The following is a 25,540-nucleotide window of genomic DNA, read 5'->3' as shown; positions in this document are numbered from 1 at the left end:
ACGCAATCCTGTCAGGTGTATTGTTCCTGGACACAGATATTGGATGCTTGAGCCAGAGGAAACCCAAAATGTTGGCAGACCAAACCGCGGCCACACTGTGAGCCAACGTTGCGGGACAATTGACTCAAGTGGGGTGGTCACGTTGCTATGTTTCTACTGGAGTAGGTACATTTAGTTGTGAAATGTTTTCTTCACACATAAGTCACATGACCTGCTCCAGGTGTACCGTGGCATTCAGTGTTGCTCTTTTAAAAAGATTGGGCATAATCATATATTTGGAGCCATCTTCACAAAAATATTATATTCTTTTAAAAAGATTCTTGCTGTGATGTTACTTATTCCTCAGTTTGAAAGTTTTTTCGTGAATGATGTAACCCAATGCAAGCTGAAAGGTCTCGTATGCTTCTACTAGGACATGAGAAAGACCTCCCCGCCCCCCGCCGTCTCCCTTGGCGATGATGATGATGATAGTGGTAGCGATGGAAACAGATGTTGCAGATAAATTGGCAGGTGTAGTAATGCAACTACCTCTCTCCCTCTCTTCATCTTCATCCTTCAGGTCTACATGCTGTCCGCTAAAGAGAGACTGTCCGATCCATCAGCAGCCATCCTCCCTGCTACTTATGAACATTCAGGCTGGATACAGTGGCGGTGGGGAATCACATGTCAGAGTACTTCATGGTAGATGACTTTAATATCCGCCGCAGTAGCCAGAGAGGCTATACGCTAGAATCATTCAATAGCCAATGAAGCCGCGGGCCACTAAACCAATATGGCGTGCACCAGCAGAATGGATGTGCTCCATGGAAGCCCTGTCGGTCGCAGTGTAATTTAATCCAGCCCTTAGGACAAGCATCTCTCAACAGAAATGGAAGGGAAAAAAATAGATATATATGTTAGAAATAGTGACTTGCAGGAGTGGATGAATTGCATGACCCTTCCCTAACCCCCATCTACGCTCCCAACTTCAGAGACTTTCATTTTTCCATTGTCTCATTTAGTATGACTGTCAATGCAAATCGGCTATAAAAGCAAAGGGAAATCTGGTTACTTTTTAATAGACGAATGTCCAAACCCCTGGTTGTTGAAAGGCTTCTAGAAAAGAGCTCGGGCTATTTGTTGTGTGGACAAGCTTGAGAGAGAAAACACCCATTCACAGCGGAAACAACGGCAAACATTACGGAGGCACTCTTGTGTTTCGATTATTTTATTTTTACAGTCTCTAGCTCTTAAGTGTTACGGAGCAAGGAGGGAGAAAGAGAGAGAGAAAGAGAGAGATTAAATGAATAAAGTACAGGCGTCTTGGCTGGCTGTCAGGTTAACTGCTTCATAAAAAGGTGTCAATTTAGAAAACAGACTCCAGACTCGCTCAACGCCGTATCAGAGCGGAGGAGAGAAGGCAAAGAGGCGGCCGCTTGACAGCCACCTCCATCTGCGTTAACACCACACGTCCAAACTCTCCTGATAAACACACACAGGCAGCATTTAACAGGAGAGCCTTAACTGTCAAAAGTGACACCCCCTCGCTGGGAAGGAATTCATACAATGTTCCCTCATACGTTGGCCCACTAAAGTTTCAACTTTCCCTCAACAGCTGAAGCAATAACGCAGCGCACTGCATGGTATTGCACTAATGCCACCAATATGAGAGCGTAACCGTGCTTCCTTTTTTGTAATATCAGCGTTATCCCTGTGACAAATGTGTTTTGAGCGAGTGGCGGCCACTGCGCACACCGACAGTAACTCCTCCGTATCGTCTCAACTCAACTCAATTCCACTCTATCACCTTGCTTTGATAAAAACCTAATTTCCCAGGGGCTTCAACTTCCGATGAACTCGGTTAGGCTCAGTTTCGACGCCAAGAAGCAGACAACTTAACGTCTAACGCGAGATGAATAAGAGCATAACATAATGTGGAGGGGAGGGCACTCCTTTTTTGTTTTTCCGAGGGATACAGTGCTGTGCGGCAGGGGGGGAAGCGAGGTATAACTTTTTCAAACTGTCTCAATTTAACTGCCGCCATGCGAATTCCATTGCCATTTTAGGGAAGACTTCTACCGCGAGTGCTGAGAGCCGCGTGAAAAGCTTGGCTGAAAGCACAGCATGAGAGCGCCTACTGGGATCACTGTAATGCCGCTCTCCAAAGCTCTGTGGTGGAGCTGTGAAAACACCGGTTAGGAACAGGGTGCGTGTCTCTATCGCTCTTACTCGGTGTGTTAAAAGAATAACATTATGTCAGGAAAGCGCCATTTAGGTTTGTAATCCGTGTCAAGTCGGGCTATTTGGCGCTCTACACAGGGAAAACGGGGGAGTAATTTTTCCGGAGTTATTATTATTTTCCTCTAAAGGAGGACGATTTCAGCATATTGGAGCGTAATGACCAACCGTAGCCAGTAGAGTAGGAGCAAATATTCATAATAAAATCTATTGGAGTAAAACGGCGTGACCACGCCCACCTCTCGCCACGCTGGAACGAGCTGAAGGGAGTTGAATCCAATTCTATATAGACTTGAATCTAGTTCTATAAAGAATGCTAGAATAGAATGCTAGAATAGAATGAGATTATATGAGAATTCTAATTGAATCCAACTCTTTATAGAATTTAATCGAATTCTATATAGAATTCTATGTAGAGTAGAATCCAACTCTAGTAAATTATCATGTAGAGTTAAATATATAATCATGTAGAGTTAAATATGAACACTGAATAGAGTAAAAAATCCTCTCTATACTATACTGAATTATTAACTCTGAGGCAAGAGTAGATTTTACTCTATTTAGACTGGGAGCAATTATTATATTTGTTTGAGTATTTTTTTCAAATTTACTTTCTGTGAATTCATGTGCAGCGTTTTGGAAGTCGCCTCCGAACACAGCATCGTAGCATAATATTGATATGATATCAAACATTGACATCATGCTTCACTGCAGCTCTGTGATACGTCGCCGTTGTTCTGGGGGACTCACATATGTAGTAGTACTCTCTGCCCGGTCGGAACTCGAAGCCCAGGGAGAACGGGGTGAAGAGCTGGAACTTCTCCGAGAACTTGAGCGGCCCGTTGGGGGAGTGCGGCCTGTTGCACTCCCAGCGCTTGAAGCCCTTGGCGGTGTGGTCGCACGTGCTGTAGCCGTCGTAGTTGACCATGTAGAGGACGTAGCGCTCGGTGCGCTCCTCGGGCACCGACTCCTCATAGTGAGGACAGTAGACGTCCAGGTAGTCGTTTATGCACACGTCGATGTGGTAGTCTCCACGGTGGAACCTGGAAAACAGAGGGGAGAGATTTTATTAGCATACTATTTAACCGTTTATTTTTTTCAGAAAAAGGAGGTAGTGGTCAAGATGGCATTGTGCATGAAGAAGAAAAAAATGCAAACACAGACAAACGTTAAAAAAGCAGCAGTTAAAAACAACAGGAAAACATACACATGTCCTAAAAACAGACTTGTAATAAACCAGTAAATTTGACCAATCAAAGCATTTTTCATTCTAACTTGAGGCCCATACGTCCAGTGATCAAATGATCCCGTTCACTCCCCTGCACATCCCTCCACACCTTTATTTTAATACACTTGCCACTTTACTTCCACATAATCACTTCATTCCGTGCACTTTATTTTATTTTAATTACATTTTAACCTTCATTTTTATATTCTGTAGTACTAATTGTAAATACTTAGTGGACGAAATTGTAAATATTCATGCTCCCTTTTTTATTGCACTCTGTTTTATGTTCATCATTGAATGTTTTTTGTTAAATGTCATCTTCACCTCCCGCCAGGACAAATTCCTTTTATTCTGATTTCTGATTCTAATCCTGCTTTGTTTATGAAATAATGTATTTAAAAAAGTATTTCCCCAAAGGCTCTAGAAATGCCGAACACAATTGGTCAACAGCAATGTAGGTAGCAACTACTTTGAGTTCTTGTTTTCAGTAGAGAACAACAATAAGGAGGCAGTTCACGTTATGAGAAAACCAACTCTCTCATACAAACTGCAGTGATGTTCGCGGAAACCGGATTTCAGAGACAAATCGTAACGCAGCGTGAATCCAAAGTTGACTTTTGTGTGAAGTGTGAAGTTATGTAGACAAATCATTCTGATCTTCATGCACCCGTGTGTTGATGTGTCAACATTGCTTCAATTATCACGGATAAAAGGCGGTTTGAACTCTGCACATATGCAGCGAGTGCAGGTTTGATCTCTCGACGGCACTCTTTCGGTGCCGCGTGGAAATTTACAAGCGCCAGCGCTCTCATCTCCCGGCTTCAATAAATTTGGGAGGGGTTGTTTTATCTATAAATCTCTCATTGCAGCAGATATTTACTCACACGTACACACATCTGCTTTTTAAGTGATAGCAAACTCAAGTGTCGCTGAGAAGATGAAACTGTTTTTGGTCTAATGAGAAAACACCCCCTAATAAAAACAACATTTAGAAAGAGACGACCAAAATGATCACGAGGTTACGGGACGGTCCGGACAGTAAATGTCATGATAGGAAAAATAAAGAGCCCGGGTGTCCCTGAGGGCTGCCTGCTGAGGCATCTTTACAACTGCAATGATCTAGAACAGGCCACACAGGGTCAGAGGGCTTCAATACATACAGGCAGATTCATCAAAAGGCCACACACTGTCACAAGATCCCATCTACACACACACACACACAATTTCCTCCCTGCTCCCTGCTGCCCACGAAATAGATCTCTCTCACCTGTGGAATTTAAGAGGATCGAGGATCGATGCAAACCCCACAGCTGCATGCACACGTCAGCACACACACACACACACACACACACACACACACACACAGCTGGTGTCAGTGACTCATTTCACCTGGTGGTGTTAGTTTATAATTGAGACCAAGTCTTTAGTGCTGTAAGAGCACAACCTGACGAGAGTTAAGACAAAACTTTTAATTGAAAACTGCCACTGCTGTCTGGATGAAGGGCTCCTCGAGCTCGGGGCAGCGCACAAGGGGCAGTCGTGGCGTGTAAAGAGGCTAAAATAATTTTATCCCGGGGACTCTGGAGGCTCAGGATCTTCCGCCATGCGGTCCTGTGTGTTTGTGTTTTTCCTTTTTGCCACGTCTAGCGGGTTGGCTCGACAGTTGTTTTCATGAATTCATTTTGTTTTAATATGCCGGTCTATTCTGTGCACACATATACTGCATTTTGGATTATTTCCTAAAGTTTCTCGCATTTTTTTTTCTCCCCTGTTCGACTTTTCCCGAGCTGAGAATCTAATTATAGAGGCCGATGTGTGCTGTACAGATTGTAAAGCCCCTCAAGCCAAGTTTCAGTTTTGTGATATTGGGCTACATACATAAAATCGCCTTGACGGGACTTTTCTGTTGCTCTCGTGTACAAAGTGTCCATTATGTCGTAAAGATTTTGTACAGAACGATTCAGCGGGAGAGCTTCAAAAGGGGGGACAATTCTTTCTTTCTTGCAGTTGATCTAAAAATACCAGTCGGACATTCGGATGTTGATGAAAATACAATGCCGCACAATGGTATGAAAAGGTAATTATATTTATTTTCTGCCTCCTTTTCAGTGTCGCTGTCTTTCCACCCACTTATCTGCTCTCTCTTTTCAAAAGTACAGGCTTATTATCTCCATGTGATGTTTGAGTTTCTGATTCTAAAAGAATGTTTTTTCTTTTTCAAAAGATCAAAATCTGAACACGCTCGTTCCTCACGGCTGCGTTCACGTCAGTCGAGAGAGAAGCGACTCAGAATCACGACCCTAATGCAAACAAGGCCGCTCGTTTCCGAGATCAAATAGCAATTTGAGCAAAAATCTGCTTTTGCCCGCCGTCACTCGCCGCCTAATTCCCTCTGTTGTTTTCCCAATGATTAATGCAACAAATAAGAGAGGCGACAAATCTCCGCCGCAGCCATTTCTCATTAATGTGATCATGTGTGTCCGCTGGTTTCTGCTCTGTGTATTTATTCAAGTGCATGTGTGTGTGGGTGGGTGTGAGCATGAGCTAGCATGAAATGTTGCTGTGTTTACCCGCGTAGGCTAAATACTAATGTGAGGGTGTTTACAACCAAGGCATGGAGTTGCTCATCTGTAACATCTCATTTAAAACATGTCGGCGGAGGTCCGGGAAGAGCCGTGCATCTCTCTCACTGCTTTAAAATGTCACTGACTTAATGGTCAAATCCTCCCATCCGCTCGCCCAGCCGTGTGTGTATGTGTGTGTACGTGCACTGTGTTTGTGTGTGAGCGAGCGAGAGAAAAGAATGTGTGTGTGTGTGATGTTTCAGCTGCCCTTCTCTCCCTGTCTCAGCAGTCAGAATAGTGGCTCATGGCCCTGACTGCAAATGAAGCAGAGGATGTTTGGGTGAGTGAGCACATAAAAGGGACAGGACAGGCATTTGTAACATGTATCACACACACACACACACATTCTGCATATGCAACAAACCCACACCCTGCACACACACACACACACACACACACACACACACACACACACACACCTCCATGCTCACGCACATACATTGTGTTTGTGTTATCAGTTCAGTGAGCTCCTTGGCACATTGGCAAAGGAACAGCAGTGAGACGGCCAGAAGCTGCTAATGGCACCGAGTGAGAAAGAGAGTGAGGGTGAGAAACAGACAGCATGGGGGAGAGAAAGGGGCCGGGTTCCAAAAGAAGGTGAGGGAATATACGAAAACAGAGGCAGCACGACTGAATAATGTAGATAGTATTGCCAGGCTCCCATTTATTCAACAACACATTTATCATTAAAGGAGATTCTACTAAAACTCTATGTGTACATGTCTGTGTTTGCAGCCAAAGCTGTGAATTGTAAAGTCTATTCAGTGCGAGGCCATCACCAAGATGTCTCCGGAGAGGAAAAAAAGCTGTGTTTATTGTCCTTATAAAATAAACCTGTTATCAAGGGACTAATGTGGGAGTTTTAGATGCGGCCGGTGTCTCGTTTATGGCGATGGCAGCTTTAATCGTCTGCTGCCGTTCTATAAACCGCTCTCGCTTTTTTCAGCGGGAAGACGAACGCGCGTTCTTCGCACCACTGGAATGTAAAGCAAGGCTGCGCTCGGTGAGAACGCCCAAGGAGTGGCATATAAGCGGGGGGGGGGGGGGGGGGGGGGGGGGAGGGGAGACGGTACAGTACCGCTGGGGTCAATAGACGAGAGTAATTGCAAAGATACCGCGGGATCGACTAAACCGGTGGGCACAAAAGAAATTGTTAATTCAAATGCAGGCTGCATCAAAATTGGCTGTTATGTGCGTTTGTGTCAGCGATATTTCTTTTTGTTTGGAGAGCGCTTCTGGAATAATGATACGTTCTCTCAGTTGAATCAGCCACACAGTGTCAATATCATTTGCAGGTAAATTATATATTTGAAAGTTTTACTATTCTCAGTTTTTGAACATCCTCACTAATACAAAAATACAAGCATTGCTATATACACTGTGTATAATGTCATATCCACATACCTGGTGTGTATGAAGCAACCTGTTGATATGCATGTATAGACACACATAGACAGATATTACAAAACGGATGTATGAGGCAAATTCATTGTGAGATGGCATATGACACATTAGTAAATTGAATAAATGCTAATTTAATTGATCAATATGCAATGTTTTTATGCATCACCTTAATACATGTTTTAGTTATTACACGTCACCAGTAAGCACTAAAAAGTCTGATGGCATATGCAAGAACCCATACAAACATAGCACACATGTATATTCCCATTAAAGATCGGCTCCTCCTCCAATGCCGCACAAACGCTCCACCCCAACCACCACGATCGCGCCCTACTTCACGGCACGCGAGTATCAACACCATGAGCGACAATCTTTCCCATTGTTGTGAGCAAAGAGCAGCAGCTGAGAGTGGCAGCGGAGGCCTCCGAGCAGTAAAATAGGTAATTAAGGAGCAAAGTTGGATGGTGGGCTAATTGTCAAATGGTGATAATTGCATGTCTTTGTTAAGCCACAGCTGTCGATGCGCGCCGTGGGTCACAACACAAAGCCTGGGAAATACGCTGGACACAGAGGGTGGTTGCATACATATGCGCGTGGGCGTGTTTGTGTGTATGTGTGTGTGTGTGTGTCTGTGTCTGTGCGAGAGAGAGAGAGAGAGATAATGTTTATTACCAACTGATTACATTTTTACACCGCCTCCTCAGGCCCGCAGGGCTGAAACTGAAGGGCCAACTATTGTCAGCACAAACACACACACACACACACACACACACACAAACACAGATACATAGAGACACTTGCACACAGAGTCACAAACAGAGAGAGTGAGTTTGGGAGAGCTGGAACAGTGAAGTGAATGCCGGGTGAGGTGGCACACCACTGCAGTCGCTGATTGGCTCATTTCCATTTCAATTACACAGCCCAGTGACATCGATGTGCACACACACACACACACACACACACAAAAACACACAAGCACGACCACGCTCGCGCGCACCGGCCCTGTGCGCACACTCGCAACACACCGTACCCAATGAACTCCCATCAGCCACCTCTCCGAGCTGTGCACCGGCGGCTGCAGACAGAAGACAGAAAGCGAGAAGGACAGGGACAGATAGCGAACCTGAGCGAAACAGAAAGACAGAGAGACGGAGCGGAGCAAGAACTCGGAGGTACGGAGCAATCCGACGCCATCTAACCAGTTGAATAAGTGAGGTTCAATAGAAAGAGGAACTTTTCATTGTGCTGGCGGCTAGCAGCGCGGCGCCCTAAATAGCAGCGCTCAAAAGCTGTGACCCCGGAGAGCCAGAGGGCAATTACTAGCGTAGCAGTTTTGTAAAGATCCTGCGCAAGATGTTCTTGTATAGTCTGGGAAAGGATAGTCTAAGAAATGTGCACTCTTGTCGTCAATCTCCTGTGTTGCACACACAGGAAGGGCAACGCGGGCAGGAAATCAAAGCAACGGGGGGCAGCTCTGGATGGAACGGCTCGCACCGTGAGAGAGATTGCCATTGTTGTCAGCGCAAAGCCGCATTGGCAACGTTTTCACCTTAAAGGACGGACGACTGATGGTGAGCTTTTTCCAAAAAAAAAGAGAAAGAAATGCCTGAAAGAAAAGCTGCAGAAACGTTGACAGGAAGTGTCAAGATTGCAGCTCTGAACCACTGCTGACAGCTGCACGCATTACAAAGTCAAAGCCTCCTGTACCCGAGTACAAGAGATCATCTTTGTTTGTCTACACCTCCTTTTTTCCCCCTTTTCCGTTCTCTCTGCATTTTCTCGCTCCCACCCCCTTTTCTTTCTTTCCTTCTTTCCGCTCGCCTGAGTTTCTCGCTCGGGCCCAGTCGCGCTCACGACCCCAAATCAGATCTATTTACATTATTTCACCTCTCCGCGTTGAAATTCATACATCTGATATATATATTTTCAATTCAATATCCTCCGGCAATGTTCCTGTTGCCTGATAAATCAAATCACAGTAACCCCGCACCCCTGCACACACAAAAAAAAAGAAGAAGAAATGCGCTGAGCCCTTAAAAGGCAAACCTGCGATACCCTATCGTGTGTGTGTGTGTGTGTGTGTGTGTGTGTGTACGCCGATGCGTGTGCGTGTTCCTCAAGTGAAAGATCATTTGTTGATTTTGCTCCGTGGGGGGAAATATGTTTAGCCAAGCGGAGATGAACTCTGACTCAACCCCTGACTAAAGTACACATGTGAAGAAGAAAAAAAGGCCCATTCAGGACCTTTCAACACTCGCTAACACTTCTCGATTTAGTTTGTGCAGTTGTCTAATTACAGATGATTGGTTTGGTGTCAGAGGATGAAAGAGCGAGGGGAGCAGAAAGAAAGGATTGAAAGACGGAGGGAGGCAGAGGGGAAGAAGAGAACAGACTGTTGCGATTGATCATGTTGATCTTAACAGCTGTCAGGAAAGGGACTCGGCCTTCTGTCCGGAGAGGGTTTCACCTTGTTATCACTGATGGAAGAGCGACGAGAGCCATTCAGCAATTCCTCTTTTTTCTTTTTTTCTCTGAGGGACGGGCAAGAAGCGACAATACCACCCTCTGGGATAATCACATGCCAGCTCTAAATACACAACAGACCGATGTCATCGTAGAAAGTGTTGGCCACGTCGCCCGGCCCTGACTACAATGCACAATTAGCCGCGATGATGGAAGTGGTGGCCGAGTCATCCTCTAGAAATCCAAGAGTGCGTTCCAAGTTCTTACTCGGATTTTGGCTGGCGAACATTATACTGCGAGGGGGAAGAGATACAACCCCCCCCCCCCCCCCCCCCCCCCCCCCCCCGAAATACCAGCATGGAGGTAGAGCGACGGCTAAGAAGAGGCCGGTGAAGTCAGAGGAAGAGCATTCGAGAGGGTCGCTTGTTATACGAGTTGACAGCCACATTCCTCGCCGGCTAACTGGCCGATAGGCTTACAGCATCGCGAGAAGACACGGAGACATCAGACCTATAGAGTATCACATGTTACTGATCATGCCTCCGGGACATGGTGGAGGGCTGGTGTGTGTGTGTGTTGGCATATTATATATTTATAGGGGATATCTGCTGTAATGGACAAACACACTCACACACACGTATGAATGCATTGCTGCTGGTCATGGTGCATTTTACTGTGTCCATCTGCTGCAGCTTTATGGAGGGTGTACTGCAGGCTCAGAGCAGGTGGTCAGCCCAGTATAATATACTGACTGTCAGCAGTGAGGGACACGGGGACGTACCCATGCATTCCTTCATCTCTCTTTCTCACAAGTATTCAACCTCCCATCTCGACTCCTACACTTCTCCGTCCCTCTCCCACACCTCCCCATCTCCCCATCCCCATCTGCTCCCTCGCTCTCGTCACCCCTGCTCTTCTCCCACCTCGCCACCCTCGACTGTGATCTTACGATATTCATTTCTGCCATTTATGTCTGTCAGCGCTCATTTTGCCCCGGGGAGACAATGAATTAAGAGCAGCGACAGACAAGTTCTTGTTCTGCTTTTGGTGCCGAGTGAAACGGGCGAGATGTAGGGCTCCAGTGAGTGTTTGATGTCGTCCGCATTAGCATGCTGCAGCTCGACCTCAAAACAGAGAAGAAGAAGAAAAAAATAGATACTTCCTCTGAGCTCATCTACTCTGCCAAACAACCATTTTTATGGCTGTATAACACTGATGTGTGTAGGCTTAATATGCGAGTGAATGGCTCTGGGTGTGTGTTTGTGGGTCTGTGTGTACATCACTGTGTGTAAAAGGATTTCTTTATGTCCCTGCAAGTCACCAAGGGAGTCAGGGGAAAAAATGACACATCCCCCCCCCAACATCCTGTCAGACCCTGGGGACATTCTCCTGAAACATTGCTGCCCACTCGGTCCCTTTGTAAATACTGTACGCTCTGACATGTATACCAGGACCGTGTGTGTGTGTGTGTGTGTGTGTGTGTGTGTGTGTGTGCGCGCCCCCAGTAGATGCATGCGAGTTTATGCGCGGTCACGCGTGGGCAGTTAGTGTCAATTAATGGCCGTACATCATCGAGCCGGAGACGTGTTTGCCATTAATCATAAGTCATTGTTTTATGGCGACAAGGTATTTGGCAGCTGAGACAGAACAGCAGCAATGAAATGTTTCTGAGCCGCGTAACATGTCTTCCTAATGTGTGTGAGAGACAGAGAGAGAGAGAGAGAGAGAGAGAGAGAGAAGGACATCCGATACAGAAAGGGACAGAGCTGGTCTGCTGTCGACTCCATTACCTGCTGGCTGTGAACATGTTCCAGGTTAGATAAACAAAAACACCCCCCTGGAAGTAAAAGGTGACAAAACCAAACCCACCTTGACAGGTGGTGGCAACGCGCACGCAAACACACAAACACACAGACACAAGGAGACGTCGCGTCTTTCCATTGTAAACATCTCATGGTGACGCAAAGGGTAAATAGAATGAAATCAGGACTGAAAGAAAGCAAAAAGAAAAATGTTGAAATGAGAGGTTTTTCCTCTAATTCCTTCTCATCGTACTTACAATACAATGCTTAGTTGCGTTACATAATGTCCTTGGGGTGGACCTTAAATGGAAGAAAAAGAGCCTCTTCAAAGGCGGTGAAAGCTGTGGCTGCATTAAGTAAAAGGCGTCGCGTAAATTAAAATTCTGCACTTTCTGCCGTACTTTTGAGAAGATCACTGCACTCGGGGAGCGAGACTGTGCACACGGAGAGCAGAGGACTCTGCACACTTAAATCCAATATGAGAATTTAATGAAGCCGAGGCCTTCGTCTGGGCAAACTTGCATTACAGCTCAATAAATGGGGTTTGATCGCTGACAAATCCTCTTGACCCGGCATTCCAACTTCATGGACTGGACACTGCTCTGCTCCTTTCTTCTGTGGACAGTGAGAATGCACCGATCAATCGGCTCACGATAATATAATATTATTATACGATTATAATACGATCTCGTGTTTTCTGTTGTTCCGACGGCCACATTTACAAACGGTGATACCCGGCTCTCTGTGTCCACATTGAACCCCTTACGTCAGTAACCACTTACAAAGATGAGTGAGTACAGCCGCTATTCCTTTAGAATATTGTGATAGTTATTTGGAAATTACACAGAATATATCCAGCCGTGTTGCTGGATATATTATGTGTATCGTAGGGCGTTGGTCGCAATCTTTAAGCGCCCTGGCGGTCTCCACTAGCCAGATGTGTAACGTCACTAGACACACACACACACACACACACACACACACAATGCTCACATACTAGTCACGCATAGCCAGACCGATCTCCACAGCAGCTGCAGCACACAGTACAGCGACACACACATATAATGTTGATGTAAATGCGGTGTGATGTTATATAGACATGATGCACCTGTTTTCTTCTGGATAAGTAAAACCTGTTAGATAAAGTGAGATATACTGTGATTCCTTTTTTAGTTGGATTTTATCTATTTAGTTCAGTTCTTTGCTTAAACACTATATTATAGACTGGAATTTTCATTCCTGTTTAACTTTTTTCTTCTTTTTTTTTACCAAGATGCTGTGTACAATCTATTTTTTTTGCTAACATATTATATATTCAGTAAATCTATGAATGTATGTGTTACATTAAGTTTCTACAAAGTTACTTTCGGCAATATTTACGAAACGCCTGATGTTGCCAAGGACAGAATGATGACCGTCTCCTCCACACAGCGCATTTATTAAACTCTGGCAGCGGGTCGGTACTCAAAGCGCAGGTATCGGTATCGGGACTGAAAAAGTGGGATTGGTGCATGATCCCCCAACACATTACAGAAGAATGTCGGCCCACTTTTCCTCCGTTATTGCTATGTTGCTCACTCCATGTCTCACTCCGTCTCCCAGGACAAATGATCAGCAGATGGATGGAGGAGTGAAATGAGTAGAAAAACTGGCAAAAAAAAAGGGTAGAGGGAGAGAAAAAAAAATAAACAATAGAGGAAGCATGCCATGTGGGAGAAGCAGGAGAGATCCAGTGTGGGAGGAGGGGAGGAAGAAAAAGCCATGTATGGAGGAATAAAAGCTGCAAAAGATGGTGGGCAACACTTAGGAGAAAAGGGTAAACATGTGGGAAGAAAACAGAGGAGCGAGGATGAAACAAACATGTATGTGCTGTGTTTGTTTCATCTAAGCGAGCCTGTTGTTTTCAGCCATTGCACCTGATCATTAAGTCTGGCATCTCGGACCGTGAACACACTGACCCACGCTGACACCCCTCATATATATATATATATATATATATATATATATATATATATATATATATATATCCATACGCTGAATGCACACGGGCAAACCGCGCACTGACCTTCAAGGTAGGTTGCCATGGAGCTGTGTCAGGGTGCTATAATGTCACCACTTTCATAAAGCCCTTCGCCCCTTTCACAGTTCACAAACCACTCACTGTATACGGCCGTACTGCATGTGTTACTGTGTGTGTGTGTGTGTGTCAAGCTTTCTGTGATCGCTGCAGTTTTAGGCATGTAACAGAGGGAGCCACGGGGAGCCAAATGTCGTGTGTTTATCCGTGGGATGTAATTGCTCTACTGACAGATTGCAGCTATAGTTGTGCTTGTCCATACATCACTGTTGTCATGTGTTTGCTGTTTGCCTTTTGAGAAGCGCTTCGGATGGGATTACTTTAAATTATGTGGAAATCGGTGCAAACAAATTGTGAGTTGGTGTCTTATTATCACAGCGATTACGGAGAAGGTTCATCTTTTTTTTTTAATCCTTTTTTGTTTGCATAAGTCTATGCACAGTACGTGGCCTCGTCCTGGCACGCTGACCTTTTGTGAAACGTATTGATCAGCTGTATATTAAATTGTATATCTCCTTCGAAAGAGGTGAGCAAGTGCAGCAGGGGAATCTCTCCATTGGTTAATACTCGGTCCTCATATTTCCAGGATCATTCCTAGATTTCGGTCTCCATCGCTCTTGGATGGTTTCATATTGCGTGAGCTCGATTTTTGGATCAAAACCAGACTTCTGGAAATGTTTTTTTGCGAGGCGTCAAACCCCCACGACGCCGAGTTAAAACTACATGGCAAAGCTTGTTTGGGATTCCTCACAAATGTTTGCTCTAAATGGATTTTCTCACATTTTCCACCATAATATATATCTTTCCTCCTCCAGCTCTCCCACGCTTGTGCCCCTCGTAAAAAAAGTTACAAGGTATTACATTAAATGGATTTAGCTCATTCACATAAGGAGATGATACGTCAACCATTCATTACTACACTAATTGCTCTCCTCGGGCAATACAAGGGAAATGCAGTACAACATTGCCATCTTACATTAGACGAAACCAGCCCATGCTAATTTCAGAAAAGTCTGATTCACTCTCGCTATGTTGCACAACCGACAGAGGAGGGCTTGAACTATGCCAACAGATATTGGCTTATTTTATTCCCACGGAATATGTGGCGACATGTTTTATCCCATCGTGTCACGTCTCCATTATCTGCATCGGTCTAGACAGCGTAGACTTGTCTGAGTCATAGTCGACACAATACAGCCGCAGAAGGCAGTGTTGACACATGCATAACGATCCGGGGAAAAAACGCAATATTCCCCGATAGCTATCATCCTGGCCGAACCGGGGTTTACAAAAGGTGCTGATATGCATACTTTCATCTTCCCGGTGAACATGTATCACAGGGATAACGATCAGAAAGAGGGGGGAGGGGCTGCACTGCACGGCCCCGTCTTCTTCTCTCCGGGTCGGATAACAACTTTCAAGTTCAATCATAAGTTTGAAGAACAATGGAGAATCGCCGGCGTCCTCAGTGTTATGACTCTGTTATTGAACCGCAGATCCGGCAGACGAGAGATGTGGTTGATGCGGCGGTGGAGGGGGAAGAAGAGGTAATTTCCAGAGCATCTGCTGAGTGTAAAAGGCAGAGTGTTTTAAGAGCAGATGGTTATGGAGGGATGATGGAATTCCTTCATAAGCAGCCTCGGCACGAGGCAACAGCGGCAGTGTTTTCCAACAAGGGACTGCTGTTTCTAGACGTGGGAGAGATCTGTTTTAATTCTGAGCACCGCTGTAAAACAAGGATGTTTGCATTCATGCAACAATAACCTTTGTATGCTGGTGTGCACGTTCTCTGGATGCACCGATCTGACTTGTTTAGTCCCCATAGCATCCCGGGATACAGAGAACCAGTCAGACACCAGTGCTCACTGAGTGGAAGTGACTGGGATCCTTCATTTAAGGCTTGGCCTAAACATGGCTTTTCCGAAATTAGATATTTCTTTGTATCATAATATTATCGCACACCAGCCACTAGGTAAGACATCTTTAAAATTAGAAATTACAATTCAAGTGTAAACGTGTTTAATGCAATATATACACATATAATTCCATTGTCACCGATCCAGCTATTTGTACCGGCCTGTTTTTTGTTATTGGTATTGATGCATTCCTAATACTAGGATTTCTTTTTTAAATGTAATTTAATGTCGGGAAAGAGAAGCGAAAAATACCGATTCCATTTTATCCAAGGTGCCCAAGGTGATTTGTTCACAGAGCTTGTTTTGTTCGGAAAAAAAAACTGTCCAAATCTCTAAAATGTGCATATTTGTGTTGACAAATATTTCAAGGTCTTATTGCACTTGTGCTTTGTCAGAGGGAGATCTATAGAGGCGGTCAGGAGCTGCAACTCCAGGGGGATCAACAGGGTGTTGTTGTCAGCGGGGGTGCTGACACATGGGCCTCTCTGCTAATTCCTCATGCTTGTTTAAAAGCTATATGCTCCTTTAGCCCCTACCCTGTATACACATGCATGGGCAGAGTGCAAGTCTGTATTAATGTACCGAGGCGCTGTGTGTGTGTGTGTGTGTGTGTGTGTGTGTGTGTGTGTGTGTGTGTGTGTGTGTGTGTGTGTGTGTGTGTGTTATGAACAAAGTATTTTCCAGGACCTTCAGGGTCAGCCTCCTATGGAGAAGCTGTCAAGGTCCCAGGCGGGGGGTTAAGCGCTGTGTCGGCTACTTGTGCTGCGCGTCTTTTGTGGGCAATGTCTGCGTTATATAGGGCGGCAAAGGTCACTATATAATATAGACATGAGCTTGCACACACTCACACACTCACACACAGATTTCCATGCATACATACACATGACATAAATCTAAAAACACATAAATCCAGAGATGTTAAACTGTACAGTTCAGGGACACTTTGCAGTTTACCCTTGTGTTTCTGGGGTCAGGGTCTGGATACTTTTTGTGCGTTTATTGCAAGGAGACCTTGTTCAGTGTCGACGTGCAGACAGCCGAATCCGGCAAGCAACTCTATTCAATGAAAAATGCCACAAAAAAAACTAAACAAGTGCTTTATTGAGAACCATGTGCGGTTAATTAAGTTGCAGTGGTGATATAAATGCGTTGCAGTCGCACTATATATTTACATTTCTATTCAATTCCTGTTCTATATATCCTCCATAAGCAGACTCGTGTTCCATATTTTAAAACGGCTTAATCAATGCAGCACAGCTGCCTATTTCAGTCAAACAGTCTAATAAATCTCACCGGCGCGAATGACCTCCGAGAGAAAATGTTACGGATAGACATGTTTTTTTTCGTGTGACGGCTTATGAACACTTTGCAAGAACGTTGGAACTTTCCTCCCCTTTTCTGTTTCCCTCCGAGGCGACGCAGTGTGTTTCGCTTAGGACAGAGCAGCGAGCGGGATCAAACCGGGCAAAGTGGGAGCAGTCAGTGCTGTCCTTGCCTTTGAGAAAAAAAGGTTGACCTTTTACTCTATGTGCATATGTGTGTGTCTGTGCATTTGTGTTGAAATCTTTACTGCCCTTCACCAAAAGATTACTCGAGAAGAAGAAAAGACACAAGCAAGGAAACACTGCGCACACAACCCAGAACCTCATCATTCCACTTATCCAAATACATGCACACACACACACACACGCGCGAACAAGTCCCTTCCCAAATCATCTGTCTGATAATAGAGTTTCTGATTGATTCTTTCTGAACCAAAACTAGTTCTGCATTCAAGCTAATTGGCCTGGTTGCCCTTTTTTGTTCCCCGCGTGTAGAGACACAAAAGCTTTTTGGCAGTGAAACGAGGTCTGTAGGTCATGTCTTGGTGGGCACAAGCTACATTCTGTTCACACTTCCAACTGTGAGATCGTGAACTTTTGAACTCGCAGAGCAGGAAATTGAAACAATAAGCTTCTGGGTAATGAAAATGACATTTCAACACGGAGACGGCATTTGTTATGCTAGCAAATGATTCGGCCCCGTTGTGCTTTTTCTGTTTATACACTCTGGTTGGTTTGGGCAAACTGAGAAATGCTCCCCAATATACCCTCCCACGCACACACACACACACACACACAATCAGACGCACAAAGGGGGGTTTTATGGAAGCAAGTGGTGACACGCTGTGGACAGGTTTGGGGAGGTTTACCGACATGTGTGGTCTAAAGTTAGCGCAGTTGGCGAATGCCTTCCATCCATCCCTGAACATACACTCCTCCCCAGCTGTCTCCTTCTCATCCTCTGACCTGAGCTGGCTGTCAGGGCCTCCTGCCTCAACGCAGCATACTGCACGTTCGCCACATACCGCGGCTGGGTACTGCAAGACCTCATAAAACAAAATGTCTATCAATCAGTCGTATGAAAGAGGGGCCCGATTGTCACTTAACGACAAACTAAGACCATGTGTTGCGCTGCACACGGTACATACGGTGTATTATTACGGCAATCTTGAATAATTTGGGGCTACATTGGTTTCACATCACTTCAAATTTATTTTTCAACCTTCGATCAAGTTTATTTGTGGCGATATTTGGTCATATTTACAAGCGTCTGTCCCATGCGATAGCTTTGGCCTGTCCTCCATTTTGTTGCCCGTCTCCCTCCACCTGCTGCTCGTCCTCCACACTCTGATGCCAGTGTGTCGAAAGCCTAAACTGCCTGCTACTGATGTCCCCATCAGGGCACAGCGGGGGCCCCTTCAACACCGACACACACTCGCAGACACACAGATGCCTGGGAGAGATGTCCCAGTTGAGGCATTAGTCAAGTGTGTGTGTGTGTGTGTGTGTGTGTGTGGCGATGATCCATATCAAGTCAGCAGTGTACTTAGGAGGGTTGGCTGAAAGCACCCACAGGTGTCGGGGATCAATTCAAACACAAATCATGTCTTGCATTAATCACTCACGCCCCTCACCTGCATGCTTTACAGTTTCTGACGTCACTCGGCTGTTAACAGATGCGGCTTTATCTCGTCCTTTTTTCTCCTTTTTCAAGCAATGAGTAAAAAAATAAAAACATAAATCCCTATGTACTGCTGACCTTTTGTTTCTGTTACATGGAAGAAGAAAAAAAGAAACATCAGGCAGATATTTGGGGAGTGGCTGAGCGAAAGACAGCTCAAGATAATAAAATGAGGGAGAAAGATCCAAGACGAGCTTCAAGACAGATTTCTGCCGTGAAAAAAAAGAGTAATATTTCAAAGAATGCAGGGGTGTGAGAGAAGAAGAAATATGATTATGAAAGAAATGTCATAAGGTAACGGACAAAAGGAAAGCAAAGGAAAGGAGATTATCCAAGTATTTGAATTCAAATCACATGTTGCTATCTAGTTGGCCATCTCTGAGGTTCAGCACATCAGCATGCAGCATGAGGAGGGGCTGGTTTAACATCACTCAGTTTCATGCTGTTTGAATGAAATAGGCTCATGTGAAATGACAACTTGTGGAGAGAGAGAGAAAGAGAGAGAGAGAGAGAGAGAGAGAGAGAGAGAGAGTAGGCATCTGATAAACTACAGAGAGCACTTGCACATCACATTTGAGCAAATTTGACGGATGACAATGGTTCAAAGTAATACCAGAAACAATCAGTGTTTCACAAAATACTACAAAAGTCGAGGCTGCCGTTAAAACTCACTGGCTGATGTAACGGATGGTCTGTGACACACACACACACACACACACACACACACACACGCGCAACGTCAAAGACACTTCCATTATTCATCAGCCTCGACTCAATATATTGCCCGATGAATGGTGAAATATTTGAAGTGGATGCATCATGAATAAACAGCGGAGGAAATGATTGTCTGGAAAAAGCTTATTTATCGGGAGGATGCGACAGGGGTGGCGAGGTGATGGCGGCGCTAAAGGGAGGGAATCCTGGGATTTAGTGAGAGGGGTTGTGGGTAATATTTCCACTGTCACAGTTGATTGGCACTGAATTAAACCGGCACACAGGAGGGCACGCCGACACATCTGAGCTCGCACGCACACCCCGCAAAAAACATGCATAAACTGTATTTTAAACATGTACAGACAATCAATCAGACTGAGCGAATCAACAGAAAGTGTGTGTGTACACCTACATTCAATTGACTTGCTCAGATCTTCGCCGTACACTAAACTAATACACTCTCTCACACCGGACGCAGGCCGAGGGCCAACCACCAGTGAGCACCGCGAGGTAAAACAAGCTGAAATGCACACACTTAGGGAGCGCTGTAGTATAGCAGACGTACGCTTCCGAGGCCGGGCGTGCTCTTGCATAAAACATCAGGCGTTGAGCATTTTTAAGTGCTTCTATTGTAATCAGGCCAAAGCCATAGCAGCTCCCATAAAGGCCTGGTGAGAGTGGCGGACGGTCCATTTCGGCGTCCAGAACAAAGACCATCAATTGATCAACAGACAACCTCGTTAGGGCAATATGCTGTGGCGGGCACATTCTGAGGCACAAGGGGGGAGGGGGTGATGGGAGGCGGGTGGGACGGGGGAGGCGGGGGATACAGGGGATGGGGGCGGGGTTTGCTCGGTGTTCCTCTTTGCAGAAAAGTAGCAGGAGTGCAAAATGAATACGCGGACGCAAGGAATGTCCAACAATCACCAACCAAGTGCTTTGTGCTTGTGAAAAGGTTTGCTTGTGTGTGTGTGTGTGTGTGATCGAAAGCCACTAAGAGCTCTTTAGGGGCACCTCAGGGAGCTATCCTTCATGACTTATCAACTAGGCAGACAGGCAAACGTGCGCGTATACGCGTCCACACATGGACGCACACACTTACACTCACTTATACACACAAAGTGGATCCTTAATGAACCCTTGTCAGTATGAGGGGAACAAAGGTTAGAGAGAAAGAAGAGAGGGAAGAGGTGCGGAGGAGAGTGGAGTGGGGGGATAAAAAAGAGAATAGAGTGGAGGGAGGGGATGCTCTCTGGGCTGTTTGGCCTTGAGATCGATCGCTTATCACTGTCACCTAATCTGTCCATCTCTCCCTTGCTGTTTCTTTCTGCCTCCCCCCCTCCTCCCTTCCTTCCTTCATCTCGCTCTGTTGCAGAAAGGTGTAGAGAAAATGAAGGGCAGACAGAGATCCAGGGAGACAGAATGATGGAGTGTGCACCTCTCATGAATAGAATTAGAGAGGAGAAAGAGGGAGAGGAAGTCAGTGCGGAGATGGAGTAAAAAACAAAGGCAAATAAAGACCAACAGAAGGGGAAGTAGAATGACAGTAAGCACCGGGTGGCAGAGAGAGAGAGAGAGAAGGGATGATGTGCAGCCTATAAATCTACAGTAAATATTTTCTCAGCACAGCAGCACACTTCACATATATGAAGAAAAGTAAAGGAGTAAAACAGAAGCACTGATAACACAGCAGATATTTGGTTGGAACTACCGCACAAAGCCCTCCATGTCTAATCAGTATGGGTCAAACAATAGTCATCACAGTAATGCACTTTATTTATGTTTACTGCTTATTGGTCGCCAAGCAACAAACAATGCATCTGAGTGAAGAGCTTTAATGACAACATTTGCATGACTGCATTGACAACAATCTCTATACCGAGGGTATATATGAATGCACGTGTTGTACACAGGGGTATCAAAGGTGTTGCACTATCATCCACCCAACAAAAAAAACATAAATGCTGTTGTTTTTCCACCATAATTCAAAATTGAAGAACATCTTAAACCACACCTGAGCTCTCTGGAAGGCCTCAGCGCAGCAGGTGAACACCATCACTGTACTTTTCTCAACTCTATTGTGCAATTATCATACACACCGCTCCTCCCTATACATCTCCCTCTCCATCCTTCCTTCCTTCCTTTCCTCCCTGTTATTACCGCGCTCCTATTCCCTGCCTCCTGGCTGTCTTTTGGCAGAACAGGAGGAATGACAGATGAGAGGGAGGAAACAAGAGACGGAGACACCGAGGAGAAGAAGAATGGGCTGTTGTCTGTTGATGCCCCTCCAACATCGTACAGTAAGCTATGAGGATTGTACGCACTCACATGCAAAGCCCTGTAAACAACAGTGATGAAACAGCTCTGTGGACAATTTTGAATATTTTCCCAAATATACACCAGCTTTAGAAATATAGAAATATATATATATATATATATATATATATATATATATATATATATATATATATATATATATATATATATATTGCAGATGTGCCAAGTAGCCTTGTGCAAGTGAGAGAGAGCCAGTGAGTCGGGGGCAACAGAGATGTGAAGTGGCCCACGGTTGCTCTGAAACAATTGAGAGAAAGACTAAAAGGACATTAAGGAAAGGCGTGGAAACTCCCTCTTTAATTGCAGCAGGGGGCTCCACTTTGGGCTGCAATTAACCTGCACACTTAACCCCCATCAGGGAGATGGAGGCAGAGAGAGAGAGAGAGAGAGAGAGAAACAGCCCAAAAAAATCGGTCTGAAAGGAAGCTTTGAACGGCCTGAGCCCATTAGAGAAAGAGAAAGCTGACCATCAATTGAAAAGAAGACCTCTCTTGAATTGAACGGCAAAGATTGCCCCCACTACATCAACGGCGAGCACTTCTGCCCCGTCTCTCGAGTTTGTTTCTTATTAAAAGCTCGCTAGACAAACTGCCGAGCCCACAGCACGCCTCCACTTTAGGCACAACGGATTTCTACTCCGGAGTTGAATTGGTCGCGTCTCTCGGCGTGGCTCGTTATAGACGTCTTTTCCTTTCACTTTTCATTCCCAGCCAGATGATTTGTTACTTTTTTCTTCTTCTTTTTTTTGTTAATACATTTTCTTGAAGCGATATCTTTTCCGTATCCTCACATCGATCCGAGCGCCAAAAATCTGTGAATGAATTTCTCTGGCAGGGCGAGAAGCGGTTTGAAGTATTGTCCCGACAGCAAGAAAGGAAGCGGTCTCTCCTTTTGTCTTCCTGCACTCAATTCTGTCCCATCGAGTAAGGCTTTCATGGCATGACCATTGATTCAAAGTATTGCCAGAATACATCGCGCTGGGGAGAAGAGTCACAGGACAAAGACGTACAAAAGAAACAGATATAATAAGCAGTGAGTGTTGTTTGATGTCAGGGGATTTGAAGACAAATGTGTGATAGTGCAGTTTCGGTTTATTCTTCCTTCTCTGTTCGTCTCTCCTCCCTTTCTTCTTCTTGGCCTTGGAACAGCTCTTTGCACATCTCTCCATCCATTCCCTTCTGGCTGCGCAAATCGCTCTGAATGTGTAGCTCCACTTCACGCTCCGCCTTGCCACTCCATCACACTTCCCCCCTGCCATTATGTGACACTTATCCCTCCTCCTCATACTCTCGTGATGCAAAATAAAATGTGTATGCGCGCATACGGTGAAGAGACACCAGCGTGTGGATGAAGCCTCAGGGTCCACTAAATGTCTGTGCTGCTGTGAAGGTGCCCCCCCCCCCCCCCCCCTGTTTGATTGCCTCCCGACCCAGTCTGGGACATCCCGATCATTAACAAACATGTCTGACATTTTCATCAGCGGCCCTCTAATGCCAGTGAGCTGCATTATCGCTCTCAGGACCGAAATTATTCCGTGTGCTGCGAGACGTGCGCCGGTGAGATGAATTCGGTCCCCGTTCATTATTTGAGAGAGGTGTCCCACGACAGCTTGCGTTGCCAAGGGGTTACGTTGCGCCTATATTTTCACAAAGTAATAAAATAACAGGAAACACTTTGTTACTCCCACATTGTCAACAGGGATAACAGCTCCACTCTTTCCATTCTGACCTTTCATAATAAAAGCCCCAGACATGTAGCCTACACTGCATCAGCAGGCATCTTGATATATAGTTATATAGCTTAATAGCTTGTCGGTGATGTGGAGGTGTTTTTGTTCCCGGCCCTCTGAAGGTTCCAGCGGTCAGCAGGGAGCACAGGTAACCTGATAACCGTGTATTCTTATGCTCATGTATCCAAATTCACAAATACGTAGGATATTAGGTTGACGACTGCTGTCTCCGGTCGGTTAAGAGCAACAACGCTGTGTATGTGCATATAGAGGGAGGTGTCCAATGACAAGTGGTCCCGCGTGGAGATGAGTTCTAATGCGAGGTGAGACATGAAGAGTTAGAGCTTTAAACTTGGGGTCGCATCACCTAAGACGCATGTTTAGTGTCAGGTCCGAACCGGGCCGAAGTGAATGCCTGAATTACGCCGTTGGCATTGGTACAAATAACTGTACTTCAGTGAGTGACAAAAATCTGATCAGTTCCGAAAAATAAAGTGATGTTTAAAATGTTCACAGACGGTAAACTACAAACAATCTGAGATAAAGCTATATACTATAACTATAATGTTTGGGGAAAAAACGAGTGGAATCAAAAGATTTTTCTGAAGAGACATTTAACACTAAGAGCAAACTGAAGAGAAATCTGAAGAGGGCTTCAAGGTAATCCGACTGTAAGCAAGCTGGAGCGTTTTCTAATCTGGGATGGATTCATCATGTAATGAGTAAAGAGTAATCCGAGAAAGCTCATCGCCGTGATATATTACCAAATACCATCTGGCAGGGAGGGCCAGAGTTAAATGTTGACAGTAATGACAATTTAGTTCATCGGCCTTATTAAATAAAGAGCTCATTTGTGCAGACATATGGCCAATCAACTCCTTGCCTGGCACTTCATCATGCACACACACACACACACTTGCACGTACACACACGCACACAAAGACAAAATGGACACTAAACGCAAGCACACACTTGAACATGCAGATGACGAGTCATCAAGACGCGCCTTTGGCCAAACACCCACTGTGACACGTTTCGCCTGAAGCCAAGTCCTTGAAGACACATGCTGGCACATGAAAACACGCCGTTTGTGGGTTCACGTGCATATCTTTTTTTTTTTTTGGGTTGGAGGCATAACATGTCTCATAACAGTTCTTCCCTCAACACACACATACATCAAGCATTGGTTTGTTTGATACCAAGCTGAAGTAGAGATGGGAATATCTTCTTTTTTAAACAGAACTAAATCCAGGGGGAATATTGTCACATGGGTTTTAAGGCCCAAGAGAGACACAACAGATATTGTCTAACACACAAACACACACACACACACACACACACACACACACACACACACACACACACACACACACACACACACACACACACACACACACACACACATCTCTCATGCAAGCATTTAACCAGACTTTTAAGACTCGGTGGAAGCAAAAAAAAAAAAAGAGTTGTGTGATTATTGGTGTGGGGATTTGGAGAGAAGACGGACAGACAGCTGGGACGATCTTTATTGGATTCCACATAAATGCACACAGTGTGTGAGAGAGAGCGGGTGTCTGTCCATCTGCCTGTCTGTCTGCCTGTCTGTCTGCCTGTCTGTCGGCCTTCCACATGCCTAGCTAGTGTGTTGTGTGCAGGTGTTGATCTGCGTAAAATGCTCATGACGCAGCTCCTGTTTTCCACACTTGCAACTGGCATTCAGCACCATACACACACACACACACACACACACACACAGATGGGTGCAAGAACATGGGAGCGACAGAAGGAAGGTGGAAGGAGGGAGACAAACATCCTTTTGTATTCTTCCAACACAACCAGCTGCATCATCCACCTAATCTTCTGCCTCCTCTGCCGTTATCCATCCTCTGCTCCTCTCTAGCTTTCAGCAGCCTCCGGGAACACACAATGTGATAATCTATTAGCTTGTTGTGTGTGACTGGGAGGGAGCATGTGAGCACATTGAATGGAGAGAAAAATAAAAAATAAAAAACAATACAAGACGAAG

The 25,540-nt window shown here is 45.2% G+C and overlaps 1 protein-coding gene across 1 annotated transcript in view; it reads right to left on the bottom strand.

The window, feature by feature from the left end:
• efna5b (ephrin-A5b) overlaps window positions 1-25,540 on the bottom strand; it is a gene marked incomplete at both ends in the record, with an annotated part of 83,533 nt that overhangs the window by 10,776 nt on the left and 47,217 nt on the right. Inside the window, one exon of the mRNA XM_079221769.1 lies at window positions 2,968-3,260. Coding sequence (XP_079077895.1) covers window positions 2,968-3,260 — 293 coding nt within the window. The remainder of the gene's footprint in view (window positions 1-2,967; window positions 3,261-25,540) is intronic.

The sequence above is a fragment of the Taurulus bubalis genome (genome assembly GCF_910589615.1).
Source record: "Taurulus bubalis genome assembly, chromosome: 8".
Classification (NCBI taxonomy): Eukaryota; Metazoa; Chordata; class Actinopteri; order Perciformes; family Cottidae; genus Taurulus; species Taurulus bubalis.
This window is presented reverse-complemented; position numbering and strand designations above follow the sequence as displayed.